The following is a 25,004-nucleotide window of genomic DNA, read 5'->3' on the forward strand; positions in this document are numbered from 1 at the left end:
TCTTGTGTAAATGTCAGTGTGTTAAAGTCACCAACATCACTTAAAGCTATTTTATATTGTACTATTATCTTATGACAGGGTAATGGTCCTTGTAAAGACGATAATGGATGAATATGGACGTCATCTTGCGTTATCAATGTTTACTCTTAGCATTCATTAGTTACCGTCATGTACTCTCCATCAGTGCTTAAATAACACAAAACCTCTTCATCTATGAATTATTCACAGTACAAAAGTCTGGGCTGCTCATAACAACTTCTATGAACAATCTTCACTTTGGTGCTGAAGACAGCAACCTGCGTAGTGTACAGATGGGTGCGGCCAACTGCAGGTTGTGTAACGAGAGAAGGGAGCCGATACTGGAATCCATTCCACAGAATGGAAGTGTGAGAGTTCATAGAGCTGACTAGTGTGGGAGTTCCTGCTATTCACTCCTCGACTTATGAAACTGTGTCCAAGTAATTGTCCCATGGCATGTAAAGACGGGGGACGTGATATGCAGCTTGGCCTGGGAGTGAGGGTTAGATAGAGATGCAGGGGTTGGATGCAGGGGTTCCACATGAAGTCTATACAAGGTACTGATATAAATAACCCAAATATCTGAGGACCTGTGAGAAGCCACTCAGGATTTACACCCAAAATACATAAGCGTAACATGAACTTACATTTCTAATAAAGCGTATTTAATGTATAATTGTTTCGGTTCTAGACTTGATAAAGGTCCCTGTGAGGATTGCAGGCATGGTTAAATCAATACTAGCTCTGTGATTGCTTGCAATACTCGTTTATTCTGGCTATGGGGATTGCACCCCTGAGGTGGCTTCATGAGCTGCACAGTACAAAACAAGACATATTAAATATAATCAAAGTGTTCCAACCTTGCTGATCACGGAGCAGAAGGATGGTCTTGGATCCACGTGCGCAGACGTTCGCTCTTACATCCTCCACCCCGATACCAGGGAGACAGACGTCATACAGAGCCATCACGACATTCAGCAGTTCCCGGGAGGATACCTGCACAAAATCAATAACGTTTCAGTTCATCGGCTTGACCCCAAGGTGTCGCATCTCAGCTCCCGGGATCCATCGTTATCCGTCACCAAACAGCAACAATGGAACTTACAAGTTAAACCGGTTTTACAAACAGAGGCAAATACTCTACACATCCAACAGATGCAAATTCTGAACCGAATATGCTCGAGTAAAGATAGAGCTGGATCACTACAATAAAGACGTCTATTATAATTACAAACAGATGGTAAAATACATACAGTAACTACATACAGTACATAACTAGTAAATTGTGACTATACATCCAGATCCAAGTTTACTGTGAATACTGAAGGAATTTCAATGTGCAGGTCCTAGGAGGGACTGACCCCTTAACCATGTCACTGCCATTAGTACACTTTGCCCCTAGGAGGGACTGACCCCTTAACCCTGTCACTACCATTAGTACACTTTGCCCCTAGGAAGGGACTGACCCCTTAACCACGTCACTGCCATTAGTACACTTTGCCCATAGGAATGACTGACCCCTTAACCACGTCACTGCCATTAGTACACTTTGCCCATAGGAAGGACTGAAACCTTAACCATGTCACTGCCATTAGTACACTTTGCCCATAGGAATGACTGACCCCTTAACCACGTCACTGCCATTAGTACACTTTGCCCATAGGAAGGACTGAAACCGTAACCATGTCACTGCCATTAGTACACGTTGGTCCTAGGAAGGGATTCTGGAATTTGTATTTCTGTAACAAAAGCTGCCGGGACATGGCTTAATAGGCAGATCTCTGACTAAAACGGAAGGGCGGGGAATGTGGCTGTCTGGTGAGAGATGGTGGCAAGGCCCCCTCCACCCCCCCCCCCCCCAGACACCAGAAGGTGAAATCTTTCTGCCGTAAGAGAACCGCAGATTCAATTAGATCAGGGGTGGCCAACTCCAGTCCTCCAGGGCTACCAACAGGTCAGGTTCTCAGGATATCCCTGCTTCAGTCATATGTAGAAGCACATGCACACCGCTGGTAGGTGCTGGAGGGGGGTACTTATCTGCCGGTGCGCTGTATCCAGGGAGGTCCAGACATCCCAGAGGTACTTGAGCAAAGGAATGGAAGCAGGCACACGGTCTTACTAAAGTGGTATGTTTACTAAAGTGGTATGTCTCACTATATTGTGGTATGTTTAACATGTTCTGTAGCCCTCTCCTTGATAAAGGCAATCTATTTGCCGAAACGTTGGACCTTTGGTGGCACAATAAACTGCACCTTTAGTAAGACCGTGTGCCTGCTTCCATTCCTTATCCCTGCTTCAGCACAGGTGATGCAGTCTTTGACTGAGCCACCTGTGCTGAAGCAGGGATATCCTGACCTGTCGGTGGCCCTTGAGGACCGGAGTTGGCTTCCCCTGCATTAGAGCGATCCTCCGATGTTATCCTCACCAGGAGATGCTTGGCAGCCCTCGTGCGAGTTTCCCGTTGCATTTCGGGAAGACCTATCGCCAGGAAAGTGGTTCTCGCAGAGATGTTAAGGAGGCACCGGGGATACGCAGCGTTTCCTGGAACCTCTGTAATGATTACTTTAATGTATCGCCTCGCTGGCACGTTTGACACTTTGATTCTGCAGTGATGGATTCAGCTCCCAGGCAGTAAGCCCGTCATTTGGTGCTGTACGGCTGCAGACACGATCTAATGGAGTAGCGCGGGCCGGGTGTTACTTATTTATTGGCTTGGAGTCGTGACAGAGAAACTCAGCAGTGGCTGCTGTAAGCTTCTTGCTAACAAGTGAAAATGCCAAGATATTTTGTCCCTAGACACATCAATAGAGTGTCACGTGGCAAGGAAAGAAATAACAAGGCTGGGTGATCAGAGCCGGGTATAAACCAGCCCTAAAAATCAACGCACTGCACTGCCTTGTAGGTCTGAAAATTCCCGACCCACTAACTTGCTTAAAAACCCAGAGACCTTTGCCACTTCTGCCATACGGTACCCATCCCACAACTCTCTAATTCAGAGTAATAAACAGTGCATAGGGCATTTATTATAGGTATGAGACCCGCACAGGCAGAGCAGAGGCTGTTATTACTGTATATGTATGAGACCTGCAGGGGCTGTTATTATAGGTATGAGACCTGCAGGGGCTGTTATTATAGGTATGAGACCTGCAGGGGCTGTTATTATAGGTATGAGACTTGCAGGGGCTGTTATAGGTATGAGACCTGCACGGGCAGAGCAGGGGCTGTTATTATATGTATGAGACCTGCACGGGCAGAGCAGGGGTTGTTATTATAGGTATGAGACCTGCAGGGGCTGTTATTATAGGTATGAGACCTGCACGGGCAGAGCAGGGGCTGTTATTATAGGTATGAGACCTACACAGGCAGAGCAGGGGCTGTTATTATATGTATGAGACCTGCATGGGGCTGTTATTATAGGTATGAGACCTGCAGGGGCAGAGCAGGGGCTATTATTATAGGTATGAGACCTGCAGGGGCTGTTATTATATGTATGAGACCTGCAGGGGCTGTTATAGGTATGAGACCTGCACAGGCAGAGCAGGGGCTGTTATTATAGGTATGAGACCTGCAGGGGCTGTTATTATAGGTATGAGACCTGCAGGGGCTGTTATTATAGGTATGAGACCTGCAGGGGCTGTTATTATATGTATGAGACCTGCACAGGCAGAGCAGGGGCTGTTATAGGTATGAGACCTGCACAGGCAGAGCAGGGGCTGTTTATTTTATTTATTTATTAAAATATTTTACCAGGAAGTAATACATTGAGAGTTACCTCTCGTTTTCAAGTATGTCCTGGGCACAGAGTAAAACAAAATAATACATGGTTACAAATACAGTTACATAAATGAACAAGGTATACATTATATACAAGACATTGCATGCACAGTTAAAGAAAATATATATTATGAGCGTATGAAACAGTTACAGACCAGATTAAAGTGTGAGACAGCCTTAGATTTGAAAGAACTTAAGCTGGTGGTGGATATGAGAGTCTCTGGTAGGTTGTTCCAGTTTTGGGGTGCACGGAAGGAGAAGGAGGAACGTCCGGATACTTTGTTGAGTCTTGGGACCATGAATAGTCTTTTGGAGTCTGATCTCAGGTGATAGGTACTGCATGTGGTAGGGGTGAGGAGCTTGTTCAGGTAGCTGGGTAGCTTGCCCAGAAAGTATTTGAGGGTGAGACAGGAAAGGTGAACTTTGCGCCTAGACTCTAGTGATGACCAATCTAGTTCTTTGAGCATTTCGCAGTGATGTGTGTTGTAGTTTCATTGGAGAACAAAGCGACAAATTGAATTGTAGAGGGTGTCAAGTTTGCTAAGGTGGGTTTGAGGAGCCGAGCCATATACTATGTCTCCATAGTCAATAATTGGCATTAGCATCTGCTGTGCAATACGCTTTCTGACCAGGAGACTTAGGGAGGATTTGTTCCTGTAAAGTACCGCTAGTTTGGCATAGGTCTTGGTTGTCAGGGTATCAATGTGCATCCCGAATGTTAAGTGGGAGTCAAACCATAAGCCCAGGTATTTAAAACTAGTGACAGGTGTTAGGGTGGTTTTAGCGTTGGTTCTAATCAGGAGCTCAGTCACTGGAAGCTTTACAAATTTAGTCTTGGTCCCAAATACCATTGTTACCGTCTTGTCAGTGTTTAAAAACAGTTTGTTTTGGGAAATCCAGTTTTCGAGTCTCAAAAAGTCAGACTGAAGTATGTGTTGAAGGTCAGAGAGGCTATGGCTGTGGGCATACAGGATTGTGTCATCTGCATACATGTGTATTGAGGCTTCCTTACAAGCTGTGGGAAGATCATTAATTAAAGAACAGAGCCTTGCGGGACACCACAGGTGATATCCAGGGGGTTGGAGTTAGAGCCTGAGATGGACACATGTTGGGATCTTCCTGATAGGTAGGACTGAAACCAGTTTAAAGCATGTTTCCCTATTCCAGAGCTCTGGAGTTTGTTAAGCAGGCTAACATGATCAACTGTGTCAAAAGCCTTTGCAAAATCTAGGAATACTGCACCAGTGAGTTGTCCCCGTTCCATTCCGCACTGGATTTCATTGCAAACTTTTAGCAGGGTAGTTACGGTGGAGTGTTTGGGACGAAACCCAGACTGGAATTGGCTAGGGAAATTTGTCTTGGTGTAGAAATCGCTTAATTGGGAGTGGACACATTTTTCCATAACTTTGGATAGAATTGGGAGAAGTGAGATTGGCCTGTAGTTTGAGACAGTGTTTTTGTCCCCAGTTTTGAAGATTGGGACAACTCTGGCAGTTTTCCAGGTCTTAGGGATATGGCCTGCAGACAGGATAGAGTTGACTATGGACGCAATTGGTTTGGCAATGGCTGGGGCACCAAGTCGTAGGAACCTAGATTGTAGTAAGTCGGGTCCACATTGGCTGCTTAGTTTTAGTTTGAGGAGCGCTTGTGTAATCTCCTCTTCAGATACTGGGCTAAATTGAAAATTGGGAGGGGGTGGGACTATAGGGGTACTCCCAGGATGAGATTCAGGTTTGGGGTTTGTGCTGCGTTTCGCTAATAAGTTAGTGGCACACCCCACAAAGTAATCATTGAATGCATTTGCAATGTCAGTGGGGTTTGTCAGAGTAATATCCCCCTTAGTGATATTACTTGGTTGTTGATGGTTAGGAGGCTGGATTATATTGTTGATAACCTTCCAGAAGTTAGCTGGGTTTGATGTATTCTGGTGGAGATTGTCAGAGTAATATTGTGCTTTTGCATACCTTGTTTGCCTTGTGCACACGTTCCGCAGGCATCTGTAGTGATTGAGATCCTTGGTACTGCCAGTTACTTTGTAGCTTTTCCACAAGGCATCCCTGAACTGGTAGAGTGCTATAAGGTCAGGTGTAACCCATGGAAGGTGGGCCCCCCGTACCCTTATTTTGCCTAGTGGAGCATGGGTATCGCAGAGTTTTAAGAACTCGGATTGGAAATAGTCGAGCGCAGAGTCAGGGTCGGGAATTAAATCGATTCTGTGCCATGGGCAGTTGGTAAGGTCATCAAGAAACTGTTGTGGGTTAAAGTTTTTAAATGTTCTAGTGAGGAGAACTTTAGGGCTTGAATGGGGCGGTTTAATTTTCCTTACACAGTACACTATTGCATGGTCACTGAAAATATCAGGAAGGATGCCAGAGGATTGGATTCTGCTGGGGTTTGAGGAGAGAATCCAGTCTAGCAAGGAATGGTTATGCGACTTCAGGTTTATTCGTGTGGGTTGGGAAATGAGTTGCGATAGGTTAAGTGACTTGAGTTGTATCTGGATTTTGTGGTTTTTAGGGTCAAGCCAATTGAAGTTGAAATCCCCAAGAACTAGCAGCTCACTCTTCTCATTCAGAGAGGAAATGGAGGCAAGAAATTGGGTGATATCAGTCAAGGATTGTAGAGGGGCGGTAGATGCCAGCAAGCAAGATGGGCTTAGAAAAGGGGAGGCAGATTTTGCCAACTAGAGTTTCAAAAGAGGGTGGACTTGGTGGGCAATGTAACAGTGTAAATTGTAAGGTGTCTGCAATATAAAATAACACCCCTCCTCCTCTCTTTGACCTATCTCTCCTAAAAATGGAGTATCCCTGAATGGCGATATTTGCATCAGGGGTTTTAGAGGATAGCCATGTTTCTGTAAGAACGATGGCTTTGGGTTTATGCATAAGGCACCATGCCCTTAGTTCATCCAGTTTGGGCAGCAGGCTCCGGATGTTTATATGGGCAACAGATAGCCCTTTTTGGAATTTAAAGGTGGAATTCTCAGGGGCATGGGACAGAGCTGAAATGGGAGGACCTGGGTTAGTTTCAATATCACCTGCTAGAGAGAGTAATAGTATGAGTAGAAATTTGGGTAGTTGTTTGCAAGTTGTAAATTTGTGGTGTTTTCCATTAGAGTGAGCAGTGGTTGGTGTGCTGGTTTTTAGAGTTCTCCACCAACATTCAGTAGATAGTGCAAGGCTTTTGAGTAGTCCAGGGTGTATGGTGATGTTGGGTGTGGGCAAGGATGGAGGAGTTTGTAGTGGATAGAGGGAGTAACATCTCCATGAGGCCAGGAGAAAGAAAAAAGTTAGAAGACATAGCAGGTTCATGATGCCAAAGGTAGGCAGTGCTGCAAGGAGCTGTTGTGAGCAGAGTGAGTGTGTGCAGACTAAACAGCATGGGTGGGCCTGTACCTTTTCAAGTGTTTTGCTGCATTGCAATGCTAGGGTCAGTTCAGGGTTTCAGTGTTTTGTGCAGTCAGTTTTGGGAGAGGCTGCAGTGAAAGAAGTTGTAAAGGGGTGGGGGGTTAAACTATGCAGGCTAACAAGCATGGGATCATAGTGTGATCTGAATAGCTTACCGTTTGTTGTCTTGAGTAAAAGAGTGTGCAGTAGATCCAGTCCCCAGTCACCTCTAGTCAAACTGTAGTCTAACTGTTTTTATCACTTAAAAAGCTCACTTTTAATGCCTCACTGCCTAATGCAGTTCCTGCCCAATGCAGCGAAGGTGTTAGTATTATACACAAAAAAAAGTCACATGATCCTCCCCCTCCCCAATCAGTCAGCTTGTTCCATTTGGTCAATTAACAGCACAGAGTTAAGAGGGAAAAAAAAAAAAAAAACACTTTTTACATTCAAACATACTAACTTATATATCAATTCAACAAGGCCAGATTCAGTCTTATACAGAGGGTTTCAACATCAGGAACATACTTATATATCAATTCAACAAGGCCAGATTCAGTCTTATACAGAGAGTTTCAACATCAGGAACATACTTATATATCAATTATTGATTATTATAGGTATGAGACCTGCAGGGGCTGTTATTATAGATATGAGACCTGCAGGGGCTGTTATTATATGTATGAGACCTGCAGGGGCTGTTATAGGTATGAGACCTGCACAGGCAGAGCAGGGGCTGTTATTATAGGTATGAGACCTGCAGGGGCTGTTATTATAGGTATGAGACCTGCAGGGGCTGTTATAGGTATGAGACCTGCACAGGCAGAGCAGGGGCTGTTATTATAGGTATGAGACCTGCAGGGGCTGTTACTATAGATATGAGACCTGCAGGGGCTGTTATTATAGGTATGAGACCTGCAGGGGCTGTTATTATAGGTATAAGCTGCTATTGGATGAGATTAGGCCGGCTCCACGTTTTTCATTTAAATGCAAATCATCCAGAAAGATTGTTTTTTAATAAAATGAAAGTCTAGATGTAAATACCTTTGTTCTCTTGGCTGAGAAAATAATTAGGTATGGAGATTAATGTGAAACACTTCACCCCTATAAGAGCCAAACTGTGGATTTTACCCCGGACATGCTAATAGCACTCAGGATTTTGTTACCATGTCCTAATTGCCTATTGATTATATTGTATATTGATGGTTCGTATTTAGGGGCTTCCCTTCAGTACTTTCCATTAGGCACTTCTGCAGCCTGAAAAATATTGTAGCACAAAGAATGCGCCTGGTAACTGTGTATGCCAGAGGCTGAAATAAATACAGAAAGTAGGGATACTGTGTAATCATCTGCAACTATGTAACAAAGGGGTTACAAACTATGTACAGGGGTGCAAGACTCCAGTCCTCAAGGGCCACCAACAGGTAAGGTTAAGGATATCCCTGCTTCAGCGCAGGTGGCATACTCAGTGGCTTAGGCCTCGTTCAGGGTGTCAGCTGCAGGACTCGGAGGGAGGGCGTAAGGGAGGCAGTGCTGCAGTTTGCTGGGCGACATGTGTTTATCCCCCAGCAGACTTTTCAGCGTTGGGGAGGGGGCGGGGGCGGGGTTACACACGGCAGGGTAAGTATCCAAGTTGCAGTCATGAAATCATTCTGAAGAATGATTTCATTGGCTGCCTAGGTCCCTGTGACGCTGCTGCAGCTCCAAAAAACGAAATTTTCGTTTATTGAAACTGTAGTCAGCTTCAACTCCTGGCTTCGGAGACAGGGCAGTTGCTACCCTGAAAACCAGTATTCAAATTGAATACTTTGTTGCTCACGGCAGCACGCACGGCAGCACGCCCTCCCTCCGAAGCCAGCACCCTGAACGAGGCCTTAGTCATTGACTGTCCAACTCCAGTGCTCAAGGGCCACCAACAGATCAGGGTTTACGGATATCCCACATATCAGCACAGGTGAAGCAGAGATATCGTTAAAACCTGACCTGTTGGGGGCCCTTGAGGACTGGGGTTGTCCGCCGCTGTTCTAATATATGTAGCATACCTGGATACATTAATACTAAGCGTGCGGGGTACCGAGGCACTTTGCTCCAGTTCTGCCCTGGTGATTTAGGTACGGTCTGTAGCCGTTACTCGGTGCATGTATTACAATGAGATGTATCCACGTTGGTTTCTACCACGCACCAGTTTTTTCAGTTGGTGGGGGGGAAAAAATCTGCCCCCGGTGAAGACATCTTCCTTGTGATGTAATAGAGAGTAGGAAAGGGAAGCAATTGTCCCCAAAACGGTGTGATTTGAGGAAACACATCTCCCCATTAACACTTTCAGGTGTAGCCCAGAAGTGATAGAAAAGGATTATTTTGCCCAATGTCTCAGCCCTAATACGGGCTGCTCCTTGCAGAATTCCCCAGTGACGTCCTCTCGTAGGGTCCGTTTCACGACTCCCCCTCACCCGGATATATTTTTGGCACGTTACCCATTACACGCGCCCTCTCTCTCCCTCTCTGACTTTTCAAGAAACCCCTGATTGGCTATGGAGTTAAGTGCGTGATGGATTTCACTTCTATTATGCTAATGTTTCTTTATTAACCTGCACAATGGAGGCAGCTACCAACAGCTTCATCCTTCCAATCTCACAGCAAGGCGGCAGGAAAGTGGCTGCACAGGTCGTACAAAACACACACACACACACTTCTGTAGGTTGTGCTATAAACTACCATGTGTCAAGCGAGGTTGTTGCATATGAAAGCAAGAAATTCTGGAGGGTGGTATTTATGTCAGGGGGGCTCGACCCCATTCCTCAAGCGCCCCCAACAGGTTCAGGTTTGCAGGATAACCCAGCTTCAGCACGGGTGGCTCAATCGGTCCCTGCTTCAGCACAGGTGGCTCAATCAGTGGCTCCGTCTTCAACTGAGCCACCTGTGCTGAAGCTGGGATATCCCTAAAACCTGACCTGTTGGGGGTGACTGGAGGACTGGAGTTGAGAACCCCTGATTTATGTCATTATTTAAATAGAAGTGTCCCCCATCTAGCCAATTGTGACATACACAATTTGTTCAGGTCACCTTAAACAAGTGATACAAGGAAAAACAAGCGCACATAACACCACTTTTAACAAAAAGAAACTATATATATATATACTGTGCTTAGAAAGTGCAGCTCCCGGAGCAGGATTCAGACCAAATTCAACCAGCAATCGACGAAGAATAGCAGCTGTGCAAATCTCACCAGGAGATAGAGGGGATAAATAAAGACACCAAAATAGTGCAATATTGCAATACCCTGGTGGAGTCGTGGATTACAGAGTGACCTGGTTGGTGACAGTCAGAGCGGAGGACTGCATCGCTCAGCTAAGCAATTGCTAAATCGGCCGTGGAGCAAGCTGTTGCTGTGTGGAGTGCTACCTGTCCATTTGACCCAGGGTGGTCTGAATGCCTACCACAAAGGCACTTATGTAAGTGTATTACTTTGTGTTTTTAATATTAAAAAGCAATATTATACTATTTTTGCTTTTTCCTATTGTATGTGGATTTCCCTTCCTTCCTATGGAACAATATTGGTGTTGATCCGGAGCATCTGTCTGGTTATAACAAAAGTTGGTTACTTCTAACAACCGCAACGCCTGTGTTTCTCGTTTAACACGTGACTGCAAACTTTATAGATACTTCAACATTAACTGCATTGTTGCGTTTGACAATATTGCACTATTTTGGTGTCTTTATTTATCCCCTCTATGTCCTGATGAGATTTGCGCAGCTGCTATTTTTCGTCACCTTAAACAAGTGTTGAATGTTCCCCATTTTACGACAAGTTTTCTTATAATATTTTAAATCGGGGGGAGGGGGGAGATTATCTCCTGGCATGAGAATGCAGACTTTGTAACCTATAAGTATGAACACCTGTTATATACAGAATCGCAGCAGAATCGCCAAATACAGACGCGTTCCAAAGTGGCGTGAAGGAACAAACCGAAGCCAAAACATCTACACACGGGGCGGCCAACTCCAGTCCTCAAGGGCCAACAGGCCAGGTTTGCAGGATATCCCTGATTCAGCACAGGTGCAGTCAAAGACTGAGCCACTGATTGAGCCATCTGTGCTGAAGCAGGGATATCCTGAAAACCTGACCTGCAGGTAGCTCTTGAGGGATGGAATTGGCCACCCCTGATCTAAACCTAGTCTAGTACTGTGAGGTAGAACCTTTGCTATATACACCGGGATATACAAATCTGTGTGCGCACTACAGGGAAAGCACACACAGCAAGCATCTTGTTTCTGGTTTAACTTTGCGTGCTTTGTGATCATGAGATTATTATTATCGTCATCGTTTATTTGTAATCCACCAACATATCTGGCCTTGCAGAATTGATATAAGTATGTACCTGATGTGCAAATCCGGTGTAAAAGACTGACTCTGGCCTTGTAGAATTGATATAAGTTAGTATGTTTGAATTTAAAAAGTGTTTTTTTTTCTCCCTCTTAACTCTGTGCTGTTAATTGACCAACTGGAACAAGCTGATTTATTGGGGAGGGGGAGGGTCATGTGACTGCTTTATCTGTATAATACCAACTCCTTTCCTGCATCTTTGCAGGAACTGCAGTAGGCATTAGACAGTGAGGCATTTAAAGTGAGCTTTTTAAGTGATAAATACAGTTAGACTTTAGTTTGACTAGAGGTGACTGGGGACTGGATCTACTGCAAACTCTTTTACTCAAGACAACAAACGGTAAGCTATTCAGATCACACTATGATCCCAAGCTTGCTAACCTGCCTATTTCAACCCCCCACCCCTTTACAACTTATTTACTGCAGTCTCTCCCAAAACTGACTGCACAATACACTGAAACCCTGACCTGACTCTAGCATTGCAATACAGCTAAACATTTGACAAGGAACAGGCACACACCTGCTGTTTAGTCTGCTCACACTCACTCTGCTCACAACAGCTCCTTGCACCACTGCCTACCTCTGGCATCATGAACCTGCTATGTATTTTAACTTTTTTCTTTCTCCTGGCCTCATGGAGATGTTACTCCCTCTACCCACTACAAACTCCTCCATCCTGGCCCACACCCAACATCACCATACACCCTGGACTACTCAGAAGCCTTGCACTATCTACTGAATGTTGGTGGAGAACTCTAAAAACTAGCACACCAACCACTGCTCACTCAAATGGCAAACACCACAAATTTACAACTTGCAAACAACTACCCAAATTTCTACTCATACTGTTACTCTCTTTAGCAGGTGATATTGAACCTAACCCAGGTCCTCCCATTTCAGCTCTGTCCTATGCCCCTGAGAATTCCACCTTTAAATTCCAAAAAGGGCTATCTGTCGCCCATATAAACATCCGGAGCCTGCTGCCCAAACTGGACGAACTAAGGGCATGGTGCCTTATGCATAAACCCAAAGCCATCGTTCTTACAGAAACATGGCTATCCCCTAAAACCCCTGATGCAAATATTGCCATTCAGGGATACTCCATTTTTAGGAGAGATAGGTCAAAGAGAGGAGGAGGGGTGTTATTTTATATTGCAGACACATTACAATTTACACTGTTAAATTGCCCACCAAGCCCACCCTCTTTTGAAATTCTAGTTGGCAAAATCTGCCTCCCCTTTTCAAAGCCCATCTTGCTTGCTGGCATCTACCGCCCCCCTCAAGCCCCTCTACAATCCCTGACTGATATCACCCAATTTCTTGGCTCCATTTCCTCTCTGAATGAGAAGAGTGAGCTGCTAGTTCTTGGGGATTTCAACTTCAATTGGCTTGACCCTAAAAACCACAAAATCCAGATACAACTCAAGTCACTTAACCTATCGCAACTCATTTCCCAACCCACACAGATAAACCTGAAATCGCATAACCATTCCTTGCTAGACTGGATTCTCTCCTCAAACCCCAGCAGAATCCAATCCTCTGGCATCCTTCCTGATATTTTCAGTGACCATGCAATAGTGTACTCTGTAAGAAAAATTAAACCGCCCCATTCAAGCCCTAAAGTTCTCCTCACTAGAACATTTAAAAACTTAACCCACAACAGTTTCTGGATGACCTTACCAACTGCCCATGGCACAGAATCGATTTAATTCCCGACCCTGATTCTGCGCTCGACTATTTCCAATCCAAGTTCTTAAAACTCTGCGATACCCATGTTCCACTACGCAAAATAAGGGTATGGGGGGCCCACCTTCCATGGGTTACACCTGACCTTATAGCACTCTACCAGTTCAGGGATGCCTTGTGGAAAAGCTACAAAGTAACTGGCAGTACCAAGGATCTCAATCACTACAGATGCATGCGGAACATGTGCACAAGGCAAACAATGCATGCAAAAGCACAATATTACTCTGACAATCTCCACCAGAATACATCAAACCCAGCTAACTTCTGGAAGGTTATCAACAATATATTCCAGCCTCCTAACCATCAACAACCAAATAATATCACTAAGGGGAATATTACTCTGACAAACCCCACTGAAATCGCAAATGCATTCAATGATTACTTTGTGGGGTGTGCCACTAACTTATTAGCGCAATGCAGCCCAAACCACAAACCTGAATTTCATCCTGGGAGTACCCCTACAGTCCCACCCCCTCCCAATACTGCCCACAATTTTCAATTTGGCCCAGTATCTGAAGAGGAGATTATACAAGCGCTCCTCAAACTAAAACTAAACAGCCAATGTGGACCCGACTTACTACAATCTAGGTTCCTACGACTTGGTGCCCCAGCCATTGGCAAACCAATTGCGTCCATAGTCAACTCTATCCTGTCTGCAGGCCATATCCCTAAGACCTGGAAAACTGCCAGAGTTGTCCCAATCTTCAAAAGTGGGGACAAAAACACTGTCTCAAACTACAGGCCAATCTCACTTCTCCCAATTCTATCCAAAGTCATGGAAAAATGTGTCCACTCCCAATTAAGCGATTTCTACACCAAGACAAATTTCCCTAGCCAATTCCAATCTGGGTTTTGTCCCAAACACTCCACCATAACTACCCTGCTAAAAGTTTGCAATGAAATCTAGTGTGGAATGGAACAGGGACAACTCACTGGTGCAGTATTCCTAGATTTTGCAAAGGCTTTTGACACAGTTGATCATGCTATCCTGCTTAACAAACTCCAGAGCTCTGGAATACGGAAACATGCTTTAAACTGGTTTCAGTCCTACCTATCAGGAAGATCCCAACATGTGTCCATCTCAGGCTCTAACTCCAACCCCCTGGATATCACCTGTGGTGTCCCGCAAGGCTCTGTTCTGGGGCCCCTACTCTTCTCAGTGTTCATTAATGATCTTCCCACAGCTTGTAAGGAAGCCTCAATACACATGTATGCAGATGACACAATCCTATATGCACACAGCCATAGCCTCTCTGACCTTCAACACATACTTCAGTCTGACTTTTTGAGACTCGAAAACTGGATTTCTCAAAACAAACTGTTTTTAAACACTGACAAGACTGTAACAATGGTATTTGGGACCAAGACTAAATTTGTAAAGTTTCCAGTGACTGAGCTCCTGATTAGAACCAACGCTAACACCACCCTAACACCTGTCACTAATTTTAAATACCTGGGCTTATGGTTTGACTCCCACTTAACATTCGGGATGCACATTGATACCCTGACAACCAAGACCTATGCCAAACTAGGGGTACTTTACAGGAACAAATCCTCCCTAAGTCTCCTGGTCAGAAAGCGTATCGCACAGCAGATGCTAATGCCAATTCTTGACTATGGAGACATAGGGGCCTATGCAGTAAGTTGCGAGAAGGCTGAATTCGCCTTTTTTATTGCGAGATTGCCATATGGTATGCAGTTGATGGCGGTATGTGTGCGAGATAAGTGAAACACGGCACATGCTATTGTTGCCGGAAATAAAGCGCCGTGCGGGTGGCGAGAATGGCTATTTCGCCATATTAAGCACTACGCTGAATGCAGTAGATGCCGAGTAAGATCTCGGCGGTGCGCGGCAGAAACTCTTAGCGAGAAAAGCGCCAAAAAGCTGCGCCAATCCAAGAAGGCACCAACACCCAGCCGAGAACCGAACATTTCAGCTGCTAGTGAAATTGCTGTGGCATTCTAGTGTTGCTGTTGCCAGCGCAGCTTGACATGTATTACATGTCATTCTGAACTTCTTACATGTGTTGTTTAGTGGTTCTGCACAGGGATTAACTAAAGTGTTTGTACTGATTGGGCACTTTGCATGGAAACTCCAATCTACTTTAAGGGAACTTTCTGCGCATAAGTGGCTATTGATCACAACTACAGGTAAATTATTTTAGGTCAAACTTTTGATGTGTGATTAAAAATAATTATATTATTCTTAACCCCATATTGCAGTGGAGGGCATACCGATACATTACGTCATCCGCCACTTGCTGCATGAACGCGAAGCGCTGCGCCGTATTCGCGCAATATGTGGAACTCACCATTTTACTCACAATCGCCATTTACAGCATTTAGCGGCAAATACCCGGCAAAAAAAGGAGATCTAATTGCGCTGGCGACAGACACATCTCGCAACTTACTGCATAGGCCCCATAGTATATGGCTCGGCTCCACAAACCCACCTTAGCAAACTTGACACCCTCTACAATTCAATTTGTCGTTTTGTTCTCCAATGCAACTACAACACACATCACTGCGAAATGCTCAAAGAACTAGATTGGTCAACACTAGAGTCTAGGCGCAAAGTTCACCTTTCCTGTCTTGCCTTTAAATTCTTCATGGGCAAGCTACCCAGCTATCTGAACAAGCTCCTCACCCCTACCACCTGCAGCACTTATCACCTGAGATCTGACTCCAAAAGACTATTCATGGTCCCAAGGCTCAACAAAGTATCCGGACGTTCCTCCTTCTCCTTCCGTGCACCCCAAAACTGGAACAACCTACCAGAGACTCTCACATCCACCACCAGTTTAAGTTCTTTCAAATCTAAGGCTGTCTCACATTTTAACCTGGTCTGTAACTGCTTCATACGCTCATAATATATATTTTCTTTAACTGTGCACGCAATGTCTTGTATATAATGTATACCCTGTTCATTTATGTAACTGTACTTGTAACCATGTATTATTTGTTTTACTCTGTGCCCAGGACATACTTGAAAACGAGCGGTAACTCTCAATGTATTACTTCCTGGTAAAATATTTTATAAATAAATAAAATAAATAATATTCCACAGCGCGGTACAATGGGGTACAAAGTTATGTATATTACAGGTGAGGACGAACATGCACAAACAGATACAGGGAGGGAATGAGGGCCCTGATCCTGAGCGCGTACACTCTATAGGGAACGAGGGACAATGTTGAAACAAGAAGTTAAGGTGGCTGCTCATTGTAGGATAAGGTGGGGCTCAGGTTAGAGTATGGCCCAGTGTGACAGCTGAAGCCATTAAAGCTGCAGTTCAGTTTTTTTTTACTTCAATAGTTTCATGTGTGCAATCTCTAATTACCTAAAGAACTGTATAGCTGCCGGTCAATTCGTTCTCCATGTATTGATCGGCGAAATTTGGTGACATAATTAGAGAAGGGATCTGTTTTCCTTCTGCTTCTGTATCTCAGTGGAAGCTCATGAATATTCATGAGCACTCCTGCACTGACATGTGCTAGAGGGAGGGCAGGGCTGACAAAGGGGTGTGCCAGGGCTTGTGACAGGACATGAAGGGGCAGTGCCTTAGCAAATGGCTGTTAAAATAGAATACAAGAAAATTGGTCTTTCAAAGTTGTTGTTTTTTAAAACAGAAAATGCTAAAAGTATTTTTTCTTACTACAGAACTGATTTATTAAAAAAAACACATGCAGGATATTGACTGAACTGCAGCTTTAACGTGGATTGGGGGATAGGGTGGAGATTGGTCCAGGCGCACAGCTGGCCCCAATGGGGTTAGAGGGGTGTTGGATGTTAGGAGTACTGTATCCCAGATAAGCTTCCTTGAAAGGGTGAGTTTTCCGGGAGTTTTTAAATGTCTGAAAGCTGGGGGAGAGTCTGAGGGTGCGTGGTAAGGAATTCCAGAGAGAGGGGGGCAGCACGGGAGAAGTCTGGCAGGTGGGAGGGGCTTGAAGGTATGTATTTGGGGATAAAGGCTGAGATGTAAGGGGGGGGGGGCAATGTCATTGAGAACTTTGTAAGTCAATACTAGGGTTTTAACATTTGATTCTAGAGGATACAGGAAGCCAGTGTAGGTGTGACGGGCAGGGGTAACCAGGCTACACAATAAAGGTTAAGCCCTCTGGTTACCCCTGAAACCGTGGGGTCCCTGGTAACTACATAAACACCTTAAGCCAGGGACCAGGAATACTACATGTGGAAAATAAAGTGACCCCTGCTTTTTCCTGTTCCCTTGGCCCTAGAACTGTGAGATTTCTTGTGTGTCAGTTTTAGGGGGGATATTTGGGTATAAATGCAATTATTTTGTTTGCAGGAGTTCGGGGGCCGAAGTTACCGGTAGTCCTTTAATTCTCCCTGGCGAGCAGGCATGATTTGCCGGTACGTGGGATGAATTACACCGGGGCAACCCAAGGTCCCCCAGACTCCTGGATTTCAAGCCCAATTATCCCAAATCCATTTCCCTTATAAGTATACGGGTCCCCAAAGTGTATACTTTATTAAAGTGTATGTTATGTCTGTATAGAGTCCGTAGATCAAAGAGGAGAGGATCTCCAGGAGGTGAGAAGACCGTTTGGTGGGCGAGGAAGGGCGAATTGCCAGGTGCGGAGAACAAAGGGAACCCTGTGGGGACACCTTTTGTATCTGCCAGACTTGGTGGAGCCTGCCCAGCAGGTTGCAATGAGATAGCCGGGGGAGACAGCTCGTAGGCGCTTCTCCCATTGGCTAAACCATATTTCCCGCTCACCCGGCCTTTTGAGCCAGCTCGGCACGCCTCCTCCTCTGACATCAGTCCAGAGACGAGCCTGTTTCTGTTGGCTGGCGGGGAGGAATTCCCATGCTCTGATTGGTCGCTCCTTCCTCCATACTGAACATAGCTCAGTGGAGGGTATGTAAGGAAAAGCCCAAGTCAGAGAACCAGACAATTTGGTGGCTTGAGTCGATGAAGCTAGGGCGGGGGTTTCAAAAGTTGCTCTGTCCCAAATAACAGAGAAACCGGCTTCGTTTTGAAGCTAGGGAAGTCTGCCCTGGAGAGACTAAGTCAGACGCGAGGACCAAGCTCTCACCTGAGAACATAGATGTCGCGGTCAGGGGTTCCTGCTGAAAACAGTTCCAGGAGTATCAGGACTAGGTCCCGGTCAGGAGTTTCTGCAGAATCTCGGTCCAGGACGTCCGGAACAAGGTTCCGATCAGGGTAAGCCCTTGCAAGCGGGTGCCCTGCACCTAGGAAAGCCTAGATCTCATACCCCAGACCCCAGTAAGTGTATATTTCTGTATTTTGTGTTTTGCTTTATTTCCGAGGTTTTATCGAAATAAACCCCATTTTATTTCACTGCCTTGTTTTGCCTATTGACTGATTCCAGAAATATAAAATGTGTTAAGAGACCTGGTCTCCCGTGACAGTAGGGATATGCGTAGTGGAAAAGTAGAAGTGGATCGTTGAGTGAGGTAGATGTGTCTGGCAGCAGCATTTTGGATGGCTTGGAGTTGGGACAGGCGGACAAGGGGAATGCCAACGAGGAGAAGGTTGCAGTAATCGAGGCGGGACATGATGAGTGAGAGGATTAGGATTTTAGTTGCATCATGAGTGAGAAAAAGGCGTAAGTTGGCGATATTTCCGAGGTGGATATGGCAGGACTTCATGAGGGACTGTATGTGAGGAATAAAGGAGAGGGTAGAGGCAAAGATGACCCGCTAGACAGCGGGCTGGAGGTGTTGAGGTTGTGGTGAGGGAGAATTTGGGTGTAGATGTGGCAGTGGAAAGAGGAAAGCGTGTTAGTTCTGTTTTAGACATGTTAAGCTTCAGGTAGCGGTGAGACATCCAGGAGATTGCAGAGAGAGTTGGAGACACGGGACAGGAGAGAGGGGAGAAGAGAGGTTTGGGTGTCATCGGCACATAGATGATACTGAAAGTCAAAAGATTGTATAAGTTCACGAAGAGAAGAGGTGTAGAGTGAGAAGAGCAAAGGGCCAAGGACAGAGCCTTGTGGGACCCCAACAGGAAGAGACACCAGAGGAGGAAAACAATGAAGGAGCAGTTGGAAAGGTGGGACGTGAGCCAGGAGAAGGCTGCGTCACGGAGGCCAATGGAGTTAAATTTGAATGTTCAGGAGAAGGGGGGGGGGAAATAGACAGTGTCGGAGGCAGCAGAGAGACACAGGAGAATTTGTAGGGAGAAGTGACCCTTGGCTTTAGCTGTGAGTAGGTCTGTAAGAGGCAGATGCAGACGTACACGCAAGGAGACCGTTTTGGAGAAATTAAAACATGGCTTTATTTAGCCTGTCCCTTTAAACAACAACTTAAGGCAAAACATTTATACAAAATAAACAAAACACCTATCTGTTGTAAGGGCTAACTTACATCCCCAGTCCCTATCTGCAAGACTGGGAGGAAAAGCCCCTCACCAGCCTACCACCCCAAAGTCTCAAGTGGTACCTCAAAGCAGGTGGGCCTGCAGGTCAGTGGTGTGCAGGTGTCTTTATCTCAGCACGGCCTTTGTGCTCAAGACACTATCTCATCTGTCAGCACAGTTGTGAATGTGCTAAGGAGTCTCCAAGTCTGTTCCCAGTAGGGTTTTTTTTTTTTTACCCATGTCTCATTACCCAGGTGGAGCTGGTTAATGGACTAGCTGCAATTAACCAGCTCTCTGCTGGATTTCTAAGACCACTAGAGGCTTTTATGTAGACAGGGATAAGTCCCTGTTACAAAGTCAATGGCCACTTTTGTTAGTGTTGTCTTGGTGGAGTGATGAGTATGAAAACCAGATTGCAGAGTCAAGCAGGGAGTTAGAGGAGAGAAAGTGAGTCAGGCCGGTGTATACAAGTTGCTCAAGTAGCTTGGAGACAAAGGGGAGAAGAGGGATAGAGGCTGGGTCCAGAGGTTTCCTTTAGAATGGGCGTTATGAGAGTTTGTGTGAAAGAAGATGGTAATGTTCAGGAGGTGAGCGGTTTAAAAGGTGAGTTCGGATGGGGCTTAGTGCACCAGAGAGGGTGCGGAGGACATGTGAGGGAATGGGATCAATGGGGCAGGATGTAGGGCGAGGTGATGAGAGGAACAGTGAAAAATGAGCTCAGAGTAGATTTAAGTGTGTGAAGGGAGGTAGGCGTTATGTGTAGAGCTTGACATGATGAGATGTCATGTCTGATTGACAATCTTGTCTGTAAAGTAGGAATGGGAAATAAATCCCTGTAGGTGCTACAAATGTCTCTGTAGTATTGTTGCTATATAGCATAGGTGTCCAGGAAAAGTATTAGCTTCTTTTGCAGTATATAAGGCACTGATTGCTCACTTAGTTGCCATATAATAGGGTATATAGAGTGGTATGTGAACACCACAGCAGGTGTGTGAAATGTACCCTCACTGAAGAGAGCACACCCCACACCCACTTATGGGACAGCACCCCTCAACCCATAGGCATGAGACATGATAAAACATGAATAAATGATACTGCTATAGCAGAAACAGGTAACTCACGAAACCTTCCTGGACTGATGTGGCGTGCCTCCTTCCAAGTAGATGAATCCAAATAGAGAAGAAAGTGGTGGAGCACTGCAGAAAAAATGAAAGGGCTGGAGGCTGCTTGAAAATTAAAAAATGCTTTAATTTATGGCATTAGTAGACCGAGCTACAAAAACAGAGGGTAACTCTGACGCGTCAGAGTTACCCTCTGTTTTTGTAGCTCGGTCTACTAATGCCATAAATTAAAGCATTTTTTAATTTTCAAGCAGCCTCCAGCCCTTTCATTTTTTCTGCAGTGCTCCACCACTTTCTTCTCTATTTGTCTGTAAAGTAGGTCACGAGGTGTCGGGTCATGCGGGTAGAAGGGAGTGCAGGTGTAGTTGGGCGGAGAAGGGAGTTGAAGGTGATGAATAGGAGTTGAGGACAAAGTTTGTATGAGTGAAGAAAAGTAGGTGTTCATGGGAAGGGAGAGGGCAGTGTATACACTTGTGTTTGTCCTATGGCTGTAAAAAAGAGCTTTGCCAGCTCAAAGTGAAACACAACAAAAACTAAGACACGTACACACGTACACACGTACACACGTACACACGTACACACGTACGTCTTACAAAGGTATAAATTATGGTGCGATTGTAAACTCAAAACAAATAAACAGACCCTCATATATTCAACAGGGAGAAAGAACATAGCAGCATTTTAAAACAATGTTATACCCTGAAAATTAAATACTTCTCGTCTGCAGCATCATGCCTCTCTCCTCTGTTCCACTCTCTCTCTGCACCATATCCCACCCCTTTTCTGTCCCACATCTCACTCTCTGTACCATAATCGCACACCTCTCCTACTCCCTCTGCACCATATCCCACTCTGCACGCACGCACGCTCTCACACTCTCTCGTCCCATGCTCTCTGCACCATATCTCACCTCTCTAACACGCTCTCTCTGCATCATATCTCATCTCTCTTCTTTGTTCCACGCGCTCTCTCTCTCTCTGCACCATATCTCACCTCTCTCCTGTGTTCCACGCGCTCTCTTTGCGCCATCTCACCTTTCGCTTCTACACCATATTATACCTCTCTCCTGTACCTCACTCTGCACCATATCCAACCTCTCATCTGTCCCACGCTCTTTCTGCACCATATCTCTATCTACCTGCATTATATCTTACCTATGTTGCTTCCACCTTCTCTTCTGCACCATATCTCACCTCTCTTCTGTCCCAAACTCTGCACCATCTCTCACCTCTATCTGCATCATATCTCACCTCTCTCCTGTACCCCACACTGTACCATATCTCAACCCTATCTGCATTATATCTCACCTCTCTCCTGTACCCCACACTGTACCATATCTCAACCCTATCTGCATTATATCTCACCTCTCTCCTGTACCCCACACTGTACCATATCTCAACCCTATCTGCATTATATCTCACCTCTCTCCTGTAACCAACACTGCACCATATTTCATCTTTATCTGCATTATATCTTATCTCTGTCACTTCTACCTTCTCTTCTGCAACTAATCTTCCATCCCAGTCTCACTAAAATATGTTAATTGGTGTTAACATTTAAAGTGGTTGAGACTCAAAGGCCTAAGTGAAAGTGTGTCCTGGGAGTATCAGACAGGAGATGTATATGTGCTGAGCACTTTCACCATGTTTCTACGGTAAGCAGGTTTGTACTTTTCAGAAGTTTTGCCACGATCGCGCTGTACTACTCCCCGGTGTGACAAAAAGAAAACACAATTAGGATGGATTTCTTCTTTATAGCTGTGCTGGTACTAACATTTCCCCCTTCCTAATTCTATTTTCTGTGTAAGTGCTGCGCTTCTGGGGTTACGCACCTTCTGCTGGTGTATTTTTCCTGCCTGGGCTTTAAGAAATGTAATTATTGCTTTTTTTGCTTGAATTCATTTCCTTGTGATTTCTATTTCAAAGTCCTTATTTATCTCCGTGACCTCCCCTTACCCAGGATTCCTTTCAATCATTCGCCCCTTTTCTGATGTCCCAAACTAGACCGCACTTAACACTTTGTCTGCCATACGACGAGCAGACGTGGAGAATCCCTTCTCGAGACGCTGAAACCACGGAGGAGAGACACGTCGCGTTCTGAAACGCAACAAGCGAAGAGCAGACAGGACAGCGCTGATATTTGTAAGAGCACGTGTTACAGATGTGTGACAAGCTGTAAAGCCCACAGATGGTTATCCAAGTGTCTGCACAGTGCAGTCACTTATTTTATATAATAGTTGCCTTGGCAGGGGGCGTAGTTATAGCCCGGAGCCCGCGCTCTTGGCGGCTCGCAAGAGATTAAAATGTTGAAACAGGGAAGAAATACAAAATGCCAGAATTAAATCCAAAATGTATATCCCATGGACTTGGATAGTTTTCTCTTCCCCCTGTCGGGGGCCCTGCTGACCATCTCTCTCTTCTCCCCCACCCTCTCTCTTCTCCCCCACCCTTCTCTGCCCCACAATCCCCTCCGAGTTCCCGTCGCCGTACTGGAAGGCAATGGCCCGTTCTTTCCGTATCGCGTGCGATCGGCGCTTCAGGGGAGACGTAGGGTATCGTAGGTTTTACATAAAGCGAAGAAATAAAATGCAAACTTAAAAACAATTAAAACTGAATAGAGGTGGGTGTGCGCTCTTATGTTGTGAATATAGCTAAATCTACTACCGAAAACGGCGTAATACAGTAGCCTGTCAAATGAAATCTCACGGCTACATAGATATTTGAAAGCAGGGGGTAAAATAAATGTAAATTTTATATATATATATATATATATATATATATATATATATATATATATATATATATTCACCACGCTTCTCCGTGTAAGGAGCATGCTGCTGGTGAAAAGATTGGCCATACAAATGTGAAAAAACAGAAAGTGAATCCCTGCGCTTCTCCCATTGGGCTAACAATAAATGGGGAAATAAATATACATAGTTAAACCTAAGTCTGTAAGACAAAGGAGACTTTTGGTTACATCCTTTGATCAAATCATGACAAGCCTGCTAACCAACGCCAAGGTAAGTCTCAGTAGCAGGGCCCTATGCTAAATGCGTACAAATGTTCTGTGACATATGACCTGAAGAGGTTAATAGATTAAGAATAAGCTTATGTAACTTAGTGCAGTTATAAACTGGTATATACCAGTGAAGATACTTACATGTATGCAAGTAAAGTGGAAAGTGAATTTACAGAGACCTTACTGGGATTATATACCTAGAAAAGGAGGGACTAACCTCCCACAAGCTGCTCTATAAGCAGTTACAGGTGGATTGGCTAAATACATTAATCACACCCTAATAGTGGTGCCCACTGGAAGCGTGCTGCTAGGGATTTGATTGGGCCCAACAGAAAATGTAAAACCAAAAAATAATATAATATAATATTATATTATATATATATATACCGCGCTTCTCCGTGTAAGGAGCATGCTGCTGGTAAAAAGATTGGCCATACAAATGTGAAAAAACAGACAGTGAATACCTGCGCTTCCCCCATTGGGCTAACAATGGTCAGTCTGATCTGTCAGACAGTGGAAGGCAGAATACACGTGGATACCACGTTAGTATCACAGAGTACGGACTCAGGTGTAGTCCCAACCAGGCTTGGAAAATAAATCTTTGTTAACTCTTTAGTTGTTGATGGCTCTAAAGAGGTGAAGAGATTAGGACCCATATTTACTAAGCCGTATTCTGCCACAAGACACTGTCCGGTGCTGCCAGGCAATTCCAGGGATTTGAATCAGCTGTATGGTGCAAAAGGTGCCTTATGGCAGAAGACTGCTTAGTAAACTTGGCCTTATAGTCTAGACTTTCAAATACTGCACGTCATCTGCTCATCCAAATAATAAAAGATCCCAGTCAGATACTGGTCAAGAAATACATTTTGTACAACGTTGATGACGGATAACCAAGCTTTGTGACAGCCAGCACAGGGCCACAGCAAAAGATGCAGCCATGACAGTGCGTGTACACACCGGGAATATACAACTCGTCTTCCCAACACATCCAGTACCACTGATCCATCACGAGTGGTGGAACAAATCAGAGTGACAGGTGGGAGACGTGGTTTGCCCCATGCTCTCCTGTCTCTGAACACCTTCATTGGTCTTCACCATTATGATGGTCGAGCCCACATAGAACAAATGACCATATCTCAGGATTATGAAACAGATGCTGGAAATAGCAGAGAATGCGTTACGTGGATGAGTGCTTCCACTTCACTGCAACT

General features: G+C 45.0%; 1 protein-coding gene across 1 annotated transcript in view; it reads right to left on the bottom strand.

The window, feature by feature from the left end:
• LOC142470187 (uncharacterized) overlaps positions 1-25,004 on the bottom strand; it is a 110,203-nt gene that overhangs the window by 53,472 nt on the left and 31,727 nt on the right. The window contains exon 4 of the mRNA XM_075577164.1: positions 879-1,014. Coding sequence (XP_075433279.1) covers positions 879-1,014 — 136 coding nt within the window. The remainder of the gene's footprint in view (positions 1-878; positions 1,015-25,004) is intronic.

This window comes from Ascaphus truei, chromosome 19, assembly GCF_040206685.1.
Source record: "Ascaphus truei isolate aAscTru1 chromosome 19, aAscTru1.hap1, whole genome shotgun sequence".
Lineage (NCBI taxonomy): Eukaryota > Metazoa > Chordata > Amphibia > Anura > Ascaphidae > Ascaphus > Ascaphus truei.